Source organism: Peromyscus maniculatus, chromosome 17 (assembly GCF_049852395.1).
Source record: "Peromyscus maniculatus bairdii isolate BWxNUB_F1_BW_parent chromosome 17, HU_Pman_BW_mat_3.1, whole genome shotgun sequence".
In the NCBI taxonomy this organism is placed as follows: Eukaryota; Metazoa; Chordata; class Mammalia; order Rodentia; family Cricetidae; genus Peromyscus; species Peromyscus maniculatus.
The window spans coordinates 11,168,050-11,190,128 of NC_134868.1; the positions used below are offsets into that span (position 1 = coordinate 11,168,050).

General features: G+C 36.6%; 1 protein-coding gene and 1 non-coding gene across 5 annotated transcripts in view; one reads left to right on the forward strand and one right to left on the reverse strand.

Moving 5' to 3' along the window:
• Spock3 (SPARC (osteonectin), cwcv and kazal like domains proteoglycan 3) overlaps positions 1 to 22,079 on the reverse strand; it is a 349,999-nt gene that overhangs the window by 192,857 nt on the left and 135,063 nt on the right. For all 4 annotated transcript variants that reach the window (XM_076553280.1, XM_042262642.2, XM_076553281.1 and 1 more), the window contains exon 3: positions 13,500 to 13,545. In XM_076553280.1, the coding sequence (XP_076409395.1) occupies positions 13,500 to 13,545 (46 nt within the window). The remainder of the gene's footprint in view (positions 1 to 13,499; positions 13,546 to 22,079) is intronic.
• Positions 18,135 to 18,269, forward strand: LOC121823619 (small nucleolar RNA SNORA70). The gene has a single exon (XR_006065130.2). It is a non-coding gene; the product is annotated as a small nucleolar RNA SNORA70 (small nucleolar RNA).

Genomic DNA, 22,079 nt, shown 5'->3' on the forward strand with positions numbered 1-22,079 from the left:
ACAGAGTGAAATTCAGGACAGGCACCAAAACTACACAGAAAAATCCTGTCTCAAAAAACAAAAACAAAAACAAAACAAAACAAACAAAATAAAGTAGTGAAGTCAGCTTATGACAATAGGCTGTTTTACATGTAGGATTCACAAACATTTTTGAATATAATTCATTTGTGTGCTAAATTTTAATTACTTTTCTTATGTGAAAGCTTGTAACTTTTAGTGAAAAGTACATGTTTTTGCACTTGAGGTTTACTTTTCAGTTTTCTGACTTCTACATATAAACTGAAAATACCTTTGCAAAATGTGATATTTATAGATGAGCTGGAAAAGATCACGGAAGTCTTTGTGTGGTAGGGTTTATACAGCTCTTTTAACGTAGGCATCACATAAGTTTCTCCTAAAATCTCAAATCATAGAATCTCCAAAACTTTTCTTTAATATTCATTTTATAAAGTCTTAATTATTCTTGACATATTTTGAACTGTCTTTCTTCAGGGAAGTGTTCATCTACCCCCTCAGACAGAACAGATGAGATTTGCTATTACATAAGCCCATCACTCTCCACCTCTTCCTACTTCTCTTCAAAAACTGGAACATCGTTTTTTTACATAATGCTTCCGATGGAAGGCTGTTAGATTTTGTTCCATGTTTTGAGTTGTCTCCCATTTTCTCATTTATTTTATCAGTGTTCTCATGTTGATCTAAACTCCATTGATGGGTTCATGTTGTTGGGTTGCTAGAAGCTCATTATTCTTGGTGTTTTTTCATGGGTGGATGGCTCCTTTAATTAATAGCAGTATGGCTTATCTTGCTCTTTAGGGATGACCAGGTATGTATCCTCCTATTACAAAACTGCTATGCTGCATTCATTCCTTTCTTTTCAAAGATGTCTAATGCATAAATCTAAATTTCATTTTCTATTCTGTTCAGTGACAGTAAGTATTAGTGAAATTATTAAGGCAACTCCATGTAGACAGAGAAACCCTGTTTCAAAAGACCAAAAAAAAAAAAAAAAAAAAAGGAGGTTTATTTTGTGGGGTAACTCACAAGTGAAGGAATAGGTTACAGGTTCTGGGAAAGGTGTAGTGCAGTCCAGGGGTGTTCTCTGGAGAACTCCGTTTGGTCTACCTCCAGCATCCAGGGTCCAGGAACCAAGAGAGCACCCCCATCCGGATCTCAGGTCTTCAGGGGTCCTCTCTCAGCTCCGACTTGTAGGTGTGACAGTTACTGAAGCCTCGAAGGGGGTGGTATTTCCAGGTCAAAGCTGGAACAGCTACCCACTACAAGTGTGGATACATTTATATGTGCTTTACTGAAATTTAATTGGTCTCTCTTTAAACATCAGGCTGGTTCTCTGTTTCACTCCTTTCCTGTTCTTCATTCCTATTCCCTCTCTCATGTTTACTTAAGCTAATATGTATTGCTTGAAAAATTGAACCTTTGGCTCCTAATTATGGTGTCCAAAAGCACATTTTGATGTATTCTTTATGGAGTAAGACAAGGGTCCAAGCACTTCAGTATGTGTTGACAGTTGCTTGGCCAGGTGTTTTACAGGGCAATAGAAACCCCAACTAAGATGCAGAGTATAAAAATGTAACACAAACAAGTTAGAGGTGCTATCAGTCAACTTGAAGATGAAAAAGCTTATTTTCATAAGTCAGGGCAGGGTCTAAAACAAGGCAGAAAACTGGACATAAGAGCTGATGAAAAGGCCATGGTGGGTGCTGCTCACTGGTGTGTTCAGCCTGCCTTCTGATAGAACCTAGGATCACCAGCCTAGGGATAGCACCACCAACCACAGGCTGGGTCTTCCCCAGTCAACCACTAAAAAAGTGTCCTACAGCTGGATCTTATGAAAGTATTTTCTCAATTGACGTTCCCTCCTTTCAGACAACTCTAGCTTGTGTCAAGTTGACATAAAACTAAGCATGACACTGTGTTTGAAATCTTTGTCCTTCGGTTCTTGTTCACCACTTTGTCTATTCAGCATCACTACTTGAACAATACAGGTTCTCCTCTTTCTGTCCATTATATTTTACTTATTTATTTATTGATTGATTGATTTGTAACCACTGGCTATGCACTTATGCTTTACATCCCATGGTGGTATCCCTTCTTTCAGGTCCACAGTATGTGTAAAATTTACATGTGGCATCATATACTCAAATTGTCATCATTATGTAGCAGGAAGATTGAAAAATGCAATATTTCAAATGAGTTGTTTGTATCCAGTAAATATTTGATGTTTATATATTGTAGAATACAGGATTCAAACATTATGTGTAACAACACCTATTTGCTACAATAAAACTGTTGGTCACAGACATTTTTTTTTCCAGTAAAATACTCCATATTTCACAAACCAAGTCAATTATATTTATTTATTTTTACTACCAAAAGCAAATATGCTCATCTATTTCTCTAAAACAGTACCACGATATTGGCAATTATTTATCACCCACAGGCCAATTATCCACATAACACTTATTATTATTTTCTAATGTTTTGATTAAATTTTCAGTTGCATTAAATCAGTCTCTTTGCTTCTAGAGCATGATGTTACAAACATATTTTATCAATTTTGTCCAAATTTAAAATGTGTTGTTCTTGGGGGTGGTTGTAGGAGCGTTTTGAAGGCTACATCCCATTCCAGGCCACCACAACCTCTTTCTCACACACAGACACAGCAAGAAGAAAACAATTTTTCTTTCTGCAGGAAGTTTCCTTTTCCACATCCTCTGTGATATACCAGGTAGTTCAATAAATGTTCATGGACCAAGAGTGAAATCACTTTAGCCTTCCCATCTTAAGATTTTATGTTCTTCAGTTATTTTCTCATAGTAAGAGAAGAGCTGCTGAACACATAGATTCCAATAATTTGAGTTAAAGCACCTACTTATAAAACAGTATATTAGAGAAAATTTGAACTTCCAAAGATTTTAAATGTTTTAAAGACAACTTTTAAAGGGCTGAGGTTGAAACGTTTTGTACTGTGATATTAATATTAATAAAAGATCTTATGATGAAGAAGAATGGAAGATTTTGTGGTTTGACATGTGAGATATATCTGTCAAAGTGACATGGATTCAATTTTACTGGCTAGTTTTATTCCAGTTTCACACAATCTAGAATCATTTTGGAAGAGAAGCCTCAAATGAGAAAATGATACCTCCAGACTGGCCTGTGAGCAGACCTATGGTGCATTTTTTAAAATTTTATTATTGATGTGGGATGGCTAAGCTCACTCATTCTGGGAAGATTCATCCCTTGGCGAGTGATCCTGAGCACACATATGAAATTAGGCCAAGTAAGCCATGAAGAGGAAGCCAGGAAATAGCATGATGCCATGACCTATGCATCAATTTTGTTGTTGTTGTTGTTTTTGTTTGTTTGTTTTCTGTTTGTTTTTTTTTTTCGAAACAGGATTTCTATGTGTAGCCTTGGCTGTCCTGGAACTCATTATGTAGACCAGGCTGGCCTCGAACTGAGAGATCTGCCTGCCTCTGCCTCCCAAGTGCTAAAATTAAAAGGCATGTACCATCATTGCCTTATGCATTAATTCTTGACTCCAGAACTCTGCCTTGAGGTCTAGCTCCGACTTTCCTTAATGATGGAGACTATGAGCTGAAAAATGAATAAATCCATTTTCCCACCCATGCAAATCAAAGTAAATATTTGACTTAATTTAACTTGATACACTTTTTAAATACTTTTGAACCTGGAAGGGGTTGAAAGTTAGATAACTTGTGATTATCTGATTTATTTAGAATCCTTTTAGTTAGTCACTAATCTTTATATTTTATGCTATTGTACATTTATTTTTCACTTGCAATATAAGATCCACATTTGAGCACATTTAAAATTTGAAACATCAACTACTGTGTTGCTTCAAAAATTAACAGAGAATCTGAAGAGGCTCAAGAGCAATCCAAAGTTATATGCCAGAGAAAGCCAAACAAAACATTATTAAATAACATAAAAGTTTTTGAGCAGTTTACATTTTGGGGCACAAGGGTAATTATATAAAACAAAGATAAGAGTCTTATTTTCACACATGCTTTAACGCATTAATACAAACTTTATCATTTAATTGGATTAATGTAATTAATATAAAGACATAAATTAGATCTCAAGGCACAGTGTGGAGGCTGTAATATTGCTGGGCACAGCAAGCAGGATATTAACATCTATTGGTCAGAAGATGCAGCAGGGAAAATAATCGAGCTTGGAGGCTGCCCTGTAGGAAAGAATGAGATGTGGGGCTAGGAGTTAATTTGCTTCACACACTACACGATTAGTTGTTAGTGTTCTTGTCTGTGAATTGCTTAATAGGCTTGTACAGATATTAAAATTATACAATGTACCTTTATACTCTCCCCCAACAGACACTGCATGCTCAGGGCTGAGCCTTTATAAGCACACATGCCTGCTTAAGACAAAATTTCTAAGCATTATACAGAAAATAGTGAATCCTATTAGGATTTCTGCACCTACATCACACCAATGCCCTTATCACAGAAAACCAAAAATGACAAAAGAAAGGCACTCCCCTTTAAATGAAAATTTTATGAGAACTTGTTTTTGTGTTCAAATTTAGACATCCTAATGTGTATGTCTGACGAGCTCCTGGAAAACTCAGACAAGAGGCCTATATTTATTATTTCTTAAGACTCTAATGAGGCAATAAGGGCTAGTTATTTTATATTTTGAGTTGATTTGGATTTATTCTTTTTAGTTTCTATTGAGAAACATGAATTCTTCAATTACATATACTAGCTTCATTTCATTGTTGTTCATGCTTAGCAGACATGCTCAGCAGGGCTGCCCATTATTTGCCTACTGTGACTTAATTTAGTTGCTGCCTGCTGCCAGGATACAATGGTCATGAGATTGTGCTTGCATGACATCACCATCATCCTAAACATTATACCAGTGCAGGCTGGGAAGTCAGGAGTGCCAGCATCAACACAGGATTTGTTTATACCCTGAAACTGAAGTAATTTACTACTGGGCATTTGTGTGTGTGAGTGTGTGTGCGCGCGTGCGCACGCGAGGGAGAGGAAGGGGGAGAGGGAGAGGGAGAGGGAGAGGGAGAGAGAGAATAAGCAAGCAGTGGAGGCCAGAGTATGGCATCATTATGTCTTTCTTAATCTCTTCTCTAGCTCAGTCTTTTGAGACAAGGTCTCTCACTGAACCTGGAAATCACCATCCCGGCTAGACTGGCTTGTCTGGGACCTTTTGATCTGCCTATCTCCCTCCCCTATTCAAGTTAAAGATACATAGTGCCACCTTAGCTATTTACTAGGATTGCGGGCATCCATCTCAGGTCCACATGGTTGTACAGCAACTACTTTACCCATGGAGCCGTATCCTCAGCCCTCCAAAGAGCATTTTTAATGCCCTTTATGTCTCAACAAGCACATAAGCTAAAATATCTGGGGGTACAAAAGGTTATGTTTGTTCTTTATAATTGTAGGTAAAGAAGCTATCATATCTGCTGTTAGCAATGCATAATGCTATTCACATCTATCGTTACTGTTATTTTTCAGTGTTTCATGGGTTGAGTAAAATTCTCAAACTGTCATACTCATTTAATCTACACTAGTGTCATGAAGAAAGCATTAATTCCTATTTGTAGATTGGAATGTGAATAGACAGAAGAAGACATTTAATGGTAGCTTTGAACTGTCCACTTGACACAGCTTTGAATCACTTAGGAAGGAAGTCTTAATGAGGAATTGTCTACATCAGATGAAGCTGTGTATATCCATGGAGGATTGTCTTGATTGTTAAATGATGGAGAAAGATCTGACCCACTATGGACAGTAGCTTTTCCTATGCAGAGGGTCCTGAACAGTATGAGAGGAGAAAGGTAGCTGAGAAGAAGGATTTTTATTCTCTTTAATTCTGTCTCTGCTCTGTGGATGCAATGAAAAAGAATGGGAGTGAAAAATGATGATAAATATGAGAAAAGCACAATTTATATGCTTGGTACTCTCAAAATGAAAACAATGCTTTTCTGAAATAAAATTAATTTAAAACAGCACATGTCTAACATAACTTTCTTCAGTGAGGCATGTTATCTTGTTTTCACTTAGCTGCTAGTGTCCTTATGACAGTTATGTTTTTAATTGTACAATTGATTAAATATGCAATAATATATAAAAATGTTTTCCAAACTTCAAAAAAAAACCTTAAAATTTCAAATATTTTATGTTGAAGTTAAGGTCCTAAAAAAAGACAATCCAGCACAAATTCACTCCCACTTCCTCCCTGCCGGTTCTGCCCTTACTCCCCAACAAACCCCTCCAAACTGCAAGGAATCTTTCTTAAGCACACTGATATCGCCGGGTGCTACAGGATGTGCAGGAGTGCAGAGCCAGACACAAGAAAAAAAGCATCTCCTTCCAAAAAGCTCACAGTCTAAAAGCTGGTCCACTTGTTAACACTAATGTGTATATAAAGTATATAATGTAAACACACACACACACACACACACACACACCCAACACATAGGAACAAATACAACAGAGAACCATGGGAAACTGTAAATGTAATAACAATTTTTTTAAATATTTAAATATTTATTTTATATATTTATTTATGGTTTGTGTATGTCTGTGTGTGTGTGTGTGTGTGTGTGTGTGTGTGCGCGCGCGCGCTCATTCATGTGCACTGGGGCATGCATGCCAAGGTATTCAGGAAAAGGTCAAAAGATAACTTTTCATGAACTGGTTCTCTCTTTTCCTCTGTTTTCGCTTTCTCTCTGAAGCAGGGTCCCTATGGTGATTTCTTTCACTTCACTGCAGTGTTAGCTTCTGGCCATGTCTCCTACCTCTGCCTGCTGTCTTGTGGTAGGGTGCTGGGGCTAGGGATACAGATGTTTAACTACTAGCCCTGAACATCTTCCACACGCTTTTTGTGTAAATGTGTGTGACTTATGCAGGTGTCTGTAGTTTTAGGTGTGTCCATGTGTGTGTGTGTAGGGATGCAGACACATGTGGAAGCCAGAAGCTGATGTCCAGTATCTGACTCTACCACTACCATATTACTGTCACAAAGGTCCCTGATTAGGATGATTAGCCACCAGCACAGAGAAAGGTTCCTCCTACTTCTCCCTGTACACATTAGTACAAACACACAATAAGCAAAAGAAATGTGATTAAAAATATTCAGGGACCAGTTCTAAATACTTTCACTGTACAAATAAGTGTGTATGTTCTCATGTATAGCAATGGTCTGTGAAGTTCCTAATGAAGTATGACCTGATAGCCACAGTGAATATTACTCATGCTTGAAATCACATGCTTGAAATCTAAATTCACAAAGTAGTTTCAGTGCAGATTTTATCTACCCCATGCTCTGCTCCATAAATTTGGTTCAGATTTTCCTAATACATAAATTCACTAAAAAGAAATACACATAATTTCACTTCGTAATACCTGTGCAGGATAATGCCCTATAAATCAAATGAAGTATGATTAATCTCAATTTAAATTTATAACCCAAAACCAGATGTATTTTACAAATTTTGTTACAAGTTGGAGACAGTACATTGTTAGACATGGAATAAATAAAACAATGAAAATTGTAGAATGATGCATTTTTTTAGATTTGATTCAAAACATGAGAATTAAGGACTAAATAAAGGACATAAACATTTCACCTAGAAGCCATCTTTCATATGTTCTAAATATAACATAGAATAAATGAGCATTTAATACTGATGCCTTGATCAAATACAATTTCTGAATAGTTTACCATAGGAACATAGAAGGGTTCTATGATACAAAGTTGTTAATATGGCCAATAAAACCAACATAGGATGTAAATCAATACAGCTGTTAGCATCTGAATGTTAGCATCTAAAAATTATTTTGTTCAAAGTGATTCAAAAATCTTAAATAAAAAAATGTGAACCTTCCTCATCCATCCTCATACTCCCCCACCCAGCATTCCTCCACAGCCCACCCCTGTCCCCTCCTCTGAAAAGGTATGGCTGGTGAGGGGGTGAGTGAACTGGCCTACCCTGATGATCAGATTGGTGAATGCCCTAACTGTCACCATAGAGCCTTTATCCAGTAACTGATGGAAACAGATGCAGAGATCCGCAGCCAAGCACCAAGCCGAGCTCTGGAAGTCCATTTGAAGAAAGGAAAGAGAGATTCTATGAGCAAGGGGCATCAAGACCATGATGGGGAAACTTAAGGATACAAATTCACATTTTAAATGATTGAAAGCCATCTGTGAAATAATGCAGTCATATTTGTATACTGCACTCAATTAATTTTAGTAGAGCACTGATTCTTTTTTTTACTAAAACAAATCCAAAAGGCTCCAAGCTTTTAAACAAAGTCCTATTGTAACACACCATGCCTCTATTGTGAAATACAGATCAGACCAACCTATTGTTTCAGAATATTACTAAGAAATGCCCAAACTAAGAGTAGGAAACACATGACACTTACGTAAACAAGTTATGTTCCGGTCATTAGACAGTCTGATCTACAGAACATGTGTTTCAAGTACATCGCTGTATTTAAATGAAGAGAAAAACAAACCTTTGGGTCTAGTTGTCCAACAATCCCTTAACTTCTTTGATTTTAGAAATAGTTATAAACATCATATAATAGATAGCTCTAGTCATTGATGAGGACAAAATCTCCAGATGGAATTTCCCCATTGTGTGCTTTGCACCCAGATGTTGATAATTAGGGGGCAACTCTGGCTGTGACTGGTGTGTCATGGAAGACACTATACAAATAAATGGAACTAACTAATGAGAGTGAGGCGAAGCCCTGAAAACTGAGACTAAAGAGAGAGGAATGATGGCTAAGCACATGGCTACGCATGTGACTGTGCTGCCAGGAAAGTCTCTTTTGTCAGCCACCCTCCTTACAAATGTGCCCAGGGCTCATCTAGCTCCATGGCTAACTTCCCCGCAGCTGTCCTCACAAGGTTTTCAGCATCTTCAGTGTAGAAATGGTGTCACATCCCTAATCTTTACAATCTGGTAACTTAAATCCACTCCACTGGAGCAGTATGACTTTGCTTGCTCTCCACACGGAGGTCTTGATCTGGAGGCCATGGCATTTCCTAATTGTCACCATCACTGAACAGACTTCATGAAATCTACAACTATAGTTCTTGTAACTAATTCCAACCCCAGACACTTGCAAAACAGGGGAACACAGCCATCACATGCAAAAAAAATGGCAAATGTTTATATTTAGGTTTCTAGTTATCAATCTGTTAATTACAATCTTTTCCCCTATAGAAAAAAGAGGAACAACCTCAAGCGTCTGTAGGGTGATGCCTAATAATTTTCAACTTGTCAAAGTGTAGATTCACTTAGGAGACAAACCTCGGGACAATCCCATCAGTGTTTAGATTTGCTTAACTGAAGCATAGATAGCATAGATGCTACCATTCTATTCCTGCCAAAACTACATGCATTTCAGTGAGCCCAAATAAACCCTTCCTTAGTTAGATTCCTAAGGTATTTTGTAACAACAGCAAATAGCTAATACATATCGATAGAAAAATTTGGGCAATACATAAAGCATATTTTCTTCCTATCTCTATCATCCTGCTCTAGTGTACGTGTGTGTGTGTGTGTGTGTGTGTGTGTGTGTGTGTGTGTGTGTGCCTGTATGTGTCTCTGTGTGTGTGTGTGCCTGTATGTGTCTCTCTGTGTGTGTATATGTGCGTGTGCCTGTATGTGTCTCTGTGTGTTTGTTGTGTGTGTCTGTGCCTATGTGTGTCTATGTGTCTATGTGTGTGTATGTGCCTATGTGTGTCTGTGTGTCTCTCTGTGTGTGTATGTATGGTCTGTGTGTGTGTATGTATGGTCTATGTGTGTTCCTGTGTGTGTCTATGTGTGTGTGTGCCAAGGTGTATCTGTATGTGTCTCTGTGTTGTGTATGTGTTTGTCTCTGTGTGTTCCTGTGTGTGTGTGACTGTTTCTATGTGTGTCTGTGTGTGTGCCTGTGTAAGTGCGTGTCTGTGTCTCTGTTGATCTGTGTCCGTGTGTCTGTCTATGTGCCTCTGTGTCTGTATATCACACACTTATGAGTAAAGATAACTGGTCCAAATACAGTTCATTAGTTCAAACATATTCTCTAAACAACTTTAAGTAGTGCTGAAAATTCCAGAGACTTCTCTTTACACTAATTAATCTATTTCACAGACAAAACAGGGTTAAGAGAACAAAATGCATGGTTGTCTTTAAAACCTGATGTGAATTTACTCAAAACATTTAATAAATTATTTTAAACCCTGTTTCTTCTACCACTCTGTTCACTTACGGATTTCTTCTTAATTTTTCACAGTAAACACAGAATACAAGTCTATGCCTTATTCAAGAAGATGCATGTCCTCATTAAAACTATTTTTCAGTTGATTTCAGCTGTGTCAACTCATGATTAACCACACTAATGAAGAGAAGAAATAGCAGAGAACTCAACACGGAGAAATGCAAAGCAATTTATTTTTTGCATCTGTGTACTTTATTTCATTTTGTAAGCAAAGTTACAATCATCAAAATGGTTTTACTTAAACACACAAAACCATTATAGTTCTCCAATACTCTATTTATTTTAGCAGGTTAAAAAAAGCAAACTAGAGATGTTGTGATGAATAAAAAGAATCTTAAACGAGGTTTTTAAAACTGTTACAATGAAACCTGAGATATATATGAACAAGAAACCAGTTTGCAAGAATATATGTGTATTTGTGCACTTATATATATATATAGTTTTTATGTATTTGTCCATATTTTATGCATACAGACCAGAAAGATTTTGAAGCACTATTGAAAATGGAAGTAATATCTAATACTAACAGGAAGTCATGAATGGCAGCATACATATAAAAATGTGATAATATGATAACTTGCTCTTCACTCTTTTAGCAAAACGTATAATTCACACTTAAAATATAAGGATAAGAAATCTGCTCATGTTTTCAGGACAAATATATTAGTAAATAAAATATGCTAAAATCTAAGCATATATAAAATGCTTTCTAAACTATCCTGTGTCCAATAGATCAATTAGCTTTTAAGTAGGATATCCAAAGGGGAAAATGTTATCTAAAAGAATTAGAAATGTATTAGAAATTAGTACATCTTAATTCTGTCTTATTCAGACCTTATTTGGGATTGAAACATTCACTTCCTCCTAGGGTGGTTCACAAATGGGATGATACGTGCATCTCAGTCTAATATGCTTTTGAACTGGATATAATTCTTATGTGTGCTTATGCATCAACAATATATGCCCTGTCAATTAAAATGTAAAATCTGATAGTACAAAAAATATTGTAGGCCTATAGTATAGCAAGTGATGCCATGCTCATATCTATAACAATGACAATAAATATAAACAGAGTTTGTGATGGTAGGAATGGGAAGGTTGCTCATGCATGTGTGCTACATGTATGCACAGAAACAAAACTTACACTGAACTGCATAATTTGAAATATATATTGAAATAAAATTACATATGCAAGAATTCAGTTCTTGTATTTTACTGTTACTATATGATTATCAATAGCACATAGTAGTTAGGACTCTGGCATCAGAAATCAGACCCTCCACACTCAAATCCTTGCTTTTCCTCTTTGGAGGGCCATCACACAGGTAAGAACTTGACTTCTCAAATTCTTCAATATCATCATCTAATTCAGAAGAGTTATCCTAAGGGTTGAGTAAACTAATACATATCAAATATAATAATGATAGTTAATGAATTTTAGTTAAATTTTCATCATAAATTTATCTCTGTGAAAATATAATATATATTTTATAAAATAATATAATACTGCTCATTGAAGATTAAATTATTTTTTAATTATCTTTACTTTTAGTATCCTTTCCTATGATAACCAGTTTTATACAAGCAAAGAGAAGTCATAATTCAATACACTCTCCACACATACAGAGGTCCCCAAAGCATCTTTATTATAACAACATTTACCAAGAATGGCAAGTATGAGTGTTTACAGATAATTCTCAGTTGTCAGGCTTTATGATTCCATCATAAAAATTCATTTTCTAAGAAAGAACATAAATGCATTTCATTCTGCTTGACATAATGTTTTCATTACATTTTTGTGAGCACATTGGCATGACTTATTGGTAAACCAAGAGAAAAATAAATTATTTAAGTCCTAGTATGAGATTCAATAAATAACAACAAGGGTAGTATGGTGATGTAATGTGAAGGTAGATTTGTGTGATATAATGTATATAATAAGTAATACAATGTGAAATAGTTAATGAAGTACTAATTTGAAGCATGACTAGGGGGCAAATGCCTACTTCACATGCGAGATTGAGATTGCCATTGATGATTCACAGACAGACCTATAGATTATTTAATCTACCTTACAAATATTTCTAGATATGAGTTGTTAATTTTATTATTAAGTAGTCCCCTAAAGATCCAAGCATTAAAGGGTTGTCTTCTAAGTTAGAAGTTGTCAGACAGTAGTCCCCTAACAATTGGAGTCTTGCAGGCGTGCAGCCCTTTGAAGGGCATACACTGGAGAAGGCCAGGGCACTCTGAACTCTTTATCTACCTCCCTCAAATTCTTTGCTTGTGATGTCAATTGTTTGCTCCATCATGTTCACCCTCCCCAGGTACCCACAGCAACAGGGCAGCACTCTTTTGTACTAGAACCTCCACTAACATGCCCTCAGACTAGCTTTTATTTTCTGTATATTTGATGTAAGTACTTTACTACACCCATAGCACACTGACTGAGTCCTAAACAGTACTGCTTCACTAACTGTTCTCTGTGCTGAGAAGAGCATCCTCCAAAGCAGAAGACTCTTGTTCCGGACCTATAAAACCATTCTGTATCCAGTATCACAGGGTCTAGTGAATAACACTCTTTTGACTTTGTATATTTATGATTGTGGTGAGATGGATGTTTCCATTCTCATGGCATATGCTTGCTGCCCAGTGTGGTTTTCCTTCTTTAGGTGAGCTAGCCAGGATCCAAGCTCTAGATATAGAGCTGGAGAATATTACATGCCTAGCATTTCCTTCAGGGTCTTGCTAAGACCTTTGTTGAATGTAATCAAGGGTTTCCCATTTAAATGAAACATTTTAATCAACTAAAATGGAGACTGATGATATTTCTTTTGAAAATTTTCACAAATAAACCTACTGCCAGATGGGTATCCCTGAAAACTAGATGAAGTGACTTGTAACAACCAATAAAAATAGACATGGTAAATGAAGTTAAAAATCTCAAATCAGCAATCTAAACCATGTTTCTAAAAATAAATGGCATTCTGACATAATCATGTACCTAATTATCTTCTTTCTAACTTTATTACACGGAAATAAACATAGTTACTGCATAGATTTTCCTCTCAGGCATGTTTATGTGTTTAGCATTTTAAATTCTAACCAGGCAATAAATAGTATTTCTAAAATATAGCAGGTATGAACATTTAAATATTTTTAATCCTAAAACAATCAAATTCTTACCTTGATCAAATGGTTTCCCTGGGCTCCAAGTGCGGAAATAATCATCCTAAGAGAGGAAAATAACATGATTTAGGTGTATATGATCAATTAAAAAATATATATATAATTCATATAAAATCTAAAGTAACATATGAAACATAGAAACAGCATACAAACCTCTACTTCCTGTAATGGCAAGCAGCAAATTAAAAAAAAAAGGGGGGGGGGAACAGAGAAAGAGAATCGTTATCAAAAAGGAACACATCTGTATATAAGTTAAGAAAAGTATTTCAATGCATGTGCTCATTTTCATTGGAAGCCAGGGGTTACTGTAACAATTTAATTATTTTTGTTGCCACTTCTCTTAAATATTATAATGAGCTGCTTTCAATTGCAATTCAATGTGCAATATAACATGCAGATAATTACCCCTAAGCTAATAAGCTGTAAAGTATCTTACTAGATTCCAATTATAGGACTTCATTTCCCACTAGTACAATAGTAAATGGATCCATTAATATAACAGGGAAAATATCAAGTGATTCTGCAATAGCCCATAGAGTATAAATAGATTTATGCAAATCATTCACATGTTAATTGAATAACCAAGGAGTTCATCAAAATGCAATTGGGAGATTGAAAAAAAAAATGCACACCTAATTAAATCCCGGTTAATGTTTAACTATTTAATATGAAAAAGAACATATATATTTACTATATACTTAGTAAATGTATCTGAATGACATAAAACTGGAGCAATGCACACCAGAAAAAATTAAAAGACACATCCAAATGGACCTCGTATTATGTTTTACTTTAAAGCCTTGTAAAGTTCTTCATCTGTAGTGTCTTCAATCGGGAATAAAAACCAATTCGGCTGCTCAAATTAATACACTGTTTTTATAATGATAATATGGTATAAGAAACAAGACCCAGCATGAAGAGTTGTAAGAGTTCTGGGCTGCACTCCCAGTCTCACATTCTTGGACGAAAAGCTACAAAACTGAAAGAGTAGTAACGAGCCAAGCAAAAATTATGATGATGATGATGATTTTACCTCCTGTCCCAGGTCCTCTTCCCATGTTCATATGTCCATGTACTATTTTTTTTTTCAATTTTGTGACCCAAGTTTTAACCAGGAGCCTATGTGTGACCTTGGGGTTGGTCCTATGATTTTTGAGGATTACGGTTTCAGCAGTGCTCCCAGCTCACAGCTGGAAACCATGTCAACCTCTCATACAGAATGTATAATTAGTTCATATTTCAGTGTGGGAAGGTAGGATCTTGTGGACCCAGGACCTGACTGTGGACAGCAGTCATGTGCATCTGGACATCTGTGATGGGGTTCTTGGTTGCAATGGCTGTGTCATGGCCACGTGCTATCACTTCACGGCTCTTCCCCTTGTCTTCTGACTCTTATATCCTACCCTCATCCTTTGTTGCTCCTCGAGTCTGAGAGCAGGGAATATGAATATCCTGTTGAGGGATGAGCATCACTCAATTGTCACTTATTATTTTACAACAGTGTACCTCTGAATTCCCTTCATGGTAAAGAGACGTTTCTCTGTATGAGAGAGGATCATTCATTTTTGGGTATAGAGAAGTATTTAGAAATTTTACTTTTATTATGGAAACAATCATGGTTATCTCATTATAAAAATTAAATTTCCTCTCTAAAGTTCTTATTCGCTTATTATAACTGCTCAGCACCATCTTTTGGGCTCCTACCCACCCACTACAAATGAAAGACAAGAAAATCCCTTGATGCCATTTGTCAGTCTTGTTTTGTGCCCAAATGAGGTTTCATTAAAAGGGACAAATGATGGTCGTCTGCACTAACAGGTTCTGTTCTAAATTATGTAGGATTAAATTAAGGGAGAACAATGTCCCATGATAATTAAATCAACATTGATGGTTTAAACTCTTTGAGAAAAATCTCTCTTTGAAAACAATTATTCCAAGATAGAATTCTTGGAAAACTACGCTTTCAAATTAAATTACTTCACAAAGTGTCTAAACTACTGGGACCACACAGATGGCTCAGTGATTACAAGCACGTGTTGACCTCAAAGTGGACAAGAGTTTGGTTCCAGTGTCTGTGCTGATACCTTTCAACCACCCTCCATCAAGTTCCACATCACCTGATACTTTTATCTGGATTCCTCTGGCAACTAGTCTCATGTGTGCATAACCCCCACAGAGATAGACAGTCATATACACAACTTAAAATAAAACACAGTCTTTTTATAAACTTCCAAGTTCAAGCAGAAGATCATAGCATGCTTATATAATGCTTCATATCTTTAAAACAGCATGTTCCTACTGGATTATAATTGTTGTCTTTCATTCAAAGCCTGAAGAGGCATGGGACAGCTGTGTGTTCAAGTCTCTTATAAAGCCTACCAGATACTAAACCTGAGCACACCTGAGTAAATCTGATCTACAGGTCCGGGAGGAGGATCTCCTTAGAAAAGTGATGACCTAGAACTCTGGCTCCCAGGAGCAGAATTGGAAAAATGATACACAGCAATTTGAGAAGGGCATTTTGTGTATATACATTACATTATACACACACACACACACACACACACACACACACACACACATACACACACACACACACACGTATGTACACACACACAAAAGTACCCACCAACAGAATATCAGGCATGGGGGTGTTAGAACACAGATAATCCTTGGGAAAGGCTGCCTCATGACAGTTAACAAAAACCATTCAGTTTTCCACAATTCTTAAAAGCAACCATGGAACCCCTTAATGTTAAAAGTCTATTTTCAAAGAGAATGTAATGGTAAGATTTAACCTCAGTCAAATGCAATTAACCATTCTGCAGACTACAATGACCAAGTTTAATCAATTTGGGCTGATACCTCTATAAAACCTTTCCTTAGAACTCTCCAGTAGATATAAAATGCAACATTCATGCCTGTGACCTCTGCATATGACAGCGAAGAAGGTCACCTTCTGGGCTACTTTTACATATATTCTCTGTGTTCTCACATCAGTGGACTTTAACATTTTTTTTTCTCATTTACTTCTTTATTTATTTTTGGCAGTGGTTTTGCCTCGTTAAACCTTGGGAGTTTTGCCAAGATGAACAGTAAAAGTATTTTTTAAAATAGAAGTGTTCATTCAACCACAATTTCTTTTTCATCCATGGGTTTTGTGTTGATATTGTTTTTTTCCATGTCTTCAATTAAACTTCAAAACAAGCTCAGTGGGGATTTATTAAAGACATAGAAGAAATGCTCCCAATTGGATAAATTTGAGTCTAGGAAAATACAGCCAAACCTGAGTTATTAAAAACAAGCTGATTCTTGTCATTTATGTGTAAAATCTCACACGACTGAGCAATACACACCAAAAGCTTTTACTATAGCTAATATGAGACCTTTGTCAATTTCTTATGCTTAAGGAAATAATTGCTAATTGTATGTGAAAGAGTCTGCATATGAAAATGTGGCATATATGGCATTATTCAGAATTTTTCCCCTGTGTTACAATACCTGAATTTCTTTCTATTTTGTGGTACACACAAGTGTGTGTGTGTGTGTGTGTGTGTGTGTGTGTGTGTGTGTGTGTGTGTGTGTTCAACAAAAACATTGGCATTCATACTATTTCTATGCAGATAATTCTTTCTTGTGTTGAGAACAATGGGCTGGTCTGTGCTTTGTAGGCTATTTGCAATGCCCTGGGCCTCTGAAGACAAATCAGAAGGCATTCTCCCTCAAGGTTTGACAAACAGAAATGCCACCAGTCATTGGCAAATATCTTCTGGGTACTGGGATACATGGAAAGAATATTGAAGTAAAATTTCATATAATAGAGAAATGCTATCAGTAACAGGTCTTCTTAATAAATATTTCATAATATTGGGAGCTTTTACAAGGTTATGTTTCTGAAAGCATATTGAGCTAGATATACAATTTTGTATGAATTTCTCATCATTTAGGTTTGCCTCCATCTATCTGTGCTTTCAAGCTATTTATAAAATTTTGCTATAATAAATATGGTAATTAATGCCTGAAAACTTTTCTGTTTTCTTATAAACAGACTGTGCAACTTTTAGAAGGTGGGCATAGACACCGCTCATAATCCTGAAAAGGGTTTGCCTTTATAACTGGTTACAACATGGCATTATACAGGTTGAGTAGGTCACAAGGAGAAGTGTGTATCTGAGCATCAGCGTTTTCTTTCATTTGTGTCCACACTGTGACATTTATATTGAAAACACAACCCCACTCACAATCTCAATGTAATTTTGACAGACAAAGAAAAACATATAAAATCCACATGGTAACACCTAGAGTAGCCAAACCAACCCCAAGCAAAATGAATGATGCTTCACTGCAGGACAATTCAAATAAAAATAGCATTTTAATAGCATAAAAAACTGACACATAGACTAATAGAATAAAATGCATGGCCCAGACTCATGCCCTTGTAACTTCAGCCACCTGACTTTTGACAAACAGACAAAAATAAACATTTGAAAAAAAAAGTGGGGTTCTCAACAAATGATACAAAGAAAACTGTGTATCTATATGTAGATGTAGGAAATAGAATCATATCTATGCCCCTGCACAAAAATAAACTCTAAATGGATAAAAGACCTCAACATAGAAATGAAACTATGTTTGTAGCTCATTAAGCTGAACAAGTCCACTTCCTCATGGGGACCCTGTGTGCAATGGCTGCACACAGCAGCCTCCTTGATAGTGTGTGCAGCCTTTTGCCTATATAGGTTGCTCTAAGGGATCTGGGAGACAATTTTTGGGCAGTTATTCAAGTCTCTGATTTCAATGCTGTGCCAAATCTAGACTCCAGGCAGTTATACATGGTGCTTTTGGGAAGCCCTGGGGCACCATGGCCAGGGTTCACAAGGTCCAGATCATTGTGCCCATCTACCTAGCTACTGAATAAGGATATATGACTGAGGCTTTGTGTAGGACTAAGTTCAAGTTCCCTGGCCACCAGAAAGAAGTCTTGCATCTCAAAGAAGTGGGGATTCACCAAGCTCAATGCCGATGAATTTGAAGACTTGGTCGCTGTGAAGCAGCTCATTCATAATGACTGGGGGGTCAAACATATCCCCAGTTGTGGTCCCCTGGAAAATTGGTGAGCCCTGCATTCCCGAGGACTTCCACAGTGCTTCCTGTACCATACTAAATCATGTTCAGTAATAAATCTCACATCCAGTCTTCTAAAAATGAAAAGAAGAAAGAAAAGAAGGAAGGAATAAGGGAAAGAAGGAATGAAGGACAGAAGGAAGGAAGGAGGGAGGGAGGGAGGGATGGAGGGAGGGAGGGAGGGAAGAAAGAAGGAAGGAAGGAAGGAAGGAAGGAAGGAAGGAAGGAAGGAAGGAAGGAAGGAAGGAAGGAAGAAATGCTAGTGGTGAAGGTATGAATGCTCTATAAAGATGTTGGTATAGATAATGACTCTAAAAAATGATCCTGTGACTCAGGGAATAATGTCAATGAGCGACACATTGGACTTACAAAATTCAAAGCATTCTCATAGAAAACAAATGGTCAAGGTATAGAGTGAAGAGGTGGCCGGCAAATAGGGGAGAATTGATAACTCATATGCAAAGAACTAAAATAAAAAGTATTAAGAAAACAATCAACACAATAAAAATTTGGCACCAGGTTTTGGAAATATTATCAGATTTTATTTTTAGAATTGATGGAAGTGAAGCTGGGGTGCAGGAATAGATAAACTTCAGAGATGGCCATACTAACTCCATTCCACCTTGGGTATTCATTCGGTAAGTCATAGCAAAAAACAAGTTTCTTCCTCTTACTTGAAGGACAATTGGGCTTCATGAGTTGCTCGACCAGTAACATGAATGGTTATACTCAGGAGTTGTAAAGCTAGATTATGAAAAAAAAAAAGTTCCATCTTTCCACCAAGATAGATGTCCAACCCACCTGGAGAAACTTTTAGTCTATACCCTCCGCTGAGTTTCCAAATGACAACTTGATCAGCTGCCAGTCATATGAAACAGTCATGATGAACACCCAATGACCCAAGCTCATTTTACTCATTTTACTCATTTTACTGCTGTTAGCATAGAGACTCCATGTGAGAAATAGCTAGCTGCAAAGAGTCAGTATGTGGAGTTATGAGAGATGATATAAAACTGGGTTATTTAGTCACTGTGTTGGGGACTGTTTATTATTAAAAAAAATACTGGAAGCCCCCATACCTGCTATTAGGCATAAATTTTAAAAAAATTATAGAAATTTTTTGATTTCACTTGGCAGTTGGAGATGACAGTATTTGCTCATAAATACTAATACACAGCCTCCAAAGTGCCTTTTGTTCAGGTGAGGTGGGTGTGATTCATCAAGTAAACTCTAACATCAGTCTCCAACTAAGTATTTGATGCAGAACAATAACACCAGCCTTAAATTGTGAATGTCCTATCTTGAAAAAAGAAGTTCAGGGCGTAGACTGAGCAGTCACCCAATTACCAGACTGGAACAGGCATCCATTTTATTGTGTTCACAGTGCCATTGAACTTTCTGACTCACCCGCTAACTTTCTTTATCTTCCTGGGTTTCTACCCATCTCCTGACTCCAGTTTAGTTGTCTAATTCCCAACCTTGAATGACTGTTCTCTATTTGGTCTTGTCATATTCCTTTAGTCCAGTGCCTATCATCCAGTAAGAAGTAAAATGGGTGTTGGTCTCAAATTCCACCCATGTAGGAAATAATCATAAAATCAATGAGGTAGGGAGAGTACGTCTGGCCTCCTCTTTAGGAAAAAATGACAGAGGCAGAGATCCCACACTGAAAGCTCCTATTTATTTCTAAGGAGTAGTATAATAAGCAAAATGCTTATATTTGGGTAAATATTTAAAAAAATCCAGAAAGTCGTTTTTTAATTGTTGTTATTTCTACAATTATAAATTGTATTAGAATATTTAGAACCAAGGTAAAATAAAATAACCTATTATGCATATTGTCAATTGTTAATCCTTTTATGTGGATGCAAAAACGTGTATGTGTGTGTGTGTGTGTGTGTGTGTGTGTGTGTGTGTGTGTGTGTGTGTACATACACACAAATACACAGGAGAATGAGTGACATTTGGTAAGGCAGGATGCAATTTTCACAAGTCTTTCTTTATGATTTGTGATTATAATCTCCCAAAGCCTCTCATTCACAAGCTTAGATGTTTCTATTATATCTAGCACATTGTTTGATTTAGTTTTCCGTCTTAGAAGAATTATGGCACATTCACCGCTTAAGATAGCCAAAAATATAAAAATGGAAAGACATTGTTTTAAAATGTGTTTTTATGTTATCACATTGCCGTCCTCACCTCGGGTGTTACTATGAGAAGAATGGTTGTCTTAATAACTCAGTACATAAATTTTGCTAAACAGGAATGTCTGTCTGTAGAAATCTTAACTAATTTGGTCACAGGAGTGTTGGAAATATAAGAAAAAGTTTGTTCAAAGGGAGAAGAATTATTCGTGTGAAACAAATTATCTATTTCAGGCCCCCAGGTGTCACATTTATTAAATAAGTAGCAACTATTTTTTCCAGGCGAAATCCTAGAATCCTGAAAGAATTCATTTATAACTCTTCAGTGAGCATTTTATTTTTAAGAATATTTTATACTCCCTGACTCACCACAGATTAAATACATAAATAAAATAAATTGTGAGAAATAAAGGCTGTTCTCGTAGGACAATGGCTCAACTGTGTCTGGAATTCTTTGTAAATCAAGGTAAGAATTCCTTTGAGTATATCGGGGATATATCTAGGTTTGTCAAACATTAACATATACACTTCATGATTCAATTACATCAAAGAAAGGCACCAAAGGATCAAGGATTTGAAGCTTCTATTCTTGCTGTGTTTATTTTGCAATTCTCCTCCCCTTATTCCCTTGTGGCTATATTTTAGATTCTGTTTTTCCACATATTGCCCAGGTTAGCACTCAAACTATAGCCAGTTAGACAGACCTATCGCTTTCAAAATTGACTGGAGAAGGGTCCCATCCACTCTTTTAAGGTCTGGTACATCTGCTTTGCAACTAATTGTAACAGCAGTTCTGACATCTTACAATGCTCCATGCTTGACTTGTTTGCTTTCTGTTTCGTCTCAGTAAAAGGGCTCTGCACTCCACCATTCTGCATTGTATTTGCACTAGACAAGAGGCGTGTAAAAGCCAGCAAATAAGTTTTAGCAGAAAGCCCCTCTGTTTGCTCACACGAGGACCCCAAATCTTGTGAATATTTTTTCATATGACTCAAACTCTTAGGTATTGGGATGGAGAGATGGTACAGCATCTTGGAGCACTTGTTGCTCTTGCAAATGACCCAGGCTTGTTTCCCAACACCCACGTGTAGTCTTACAAAGATCTGTTGCTCCTATTCTAGGGTACTGCTGCTGTGCTGTGAACTCAGTGGGTACCAGGCATATGTGTGGTGTACTTACACACATGCAGGCAAAATAAGCATGCCTGTAAAATAAATAAAGTCTGGGAAAAAAAAAACAGCTATCAATTCAAAACATGATACTACCCCTAAACCGACATGCTTAGGAATACAATGTTTGTAATTCTGAC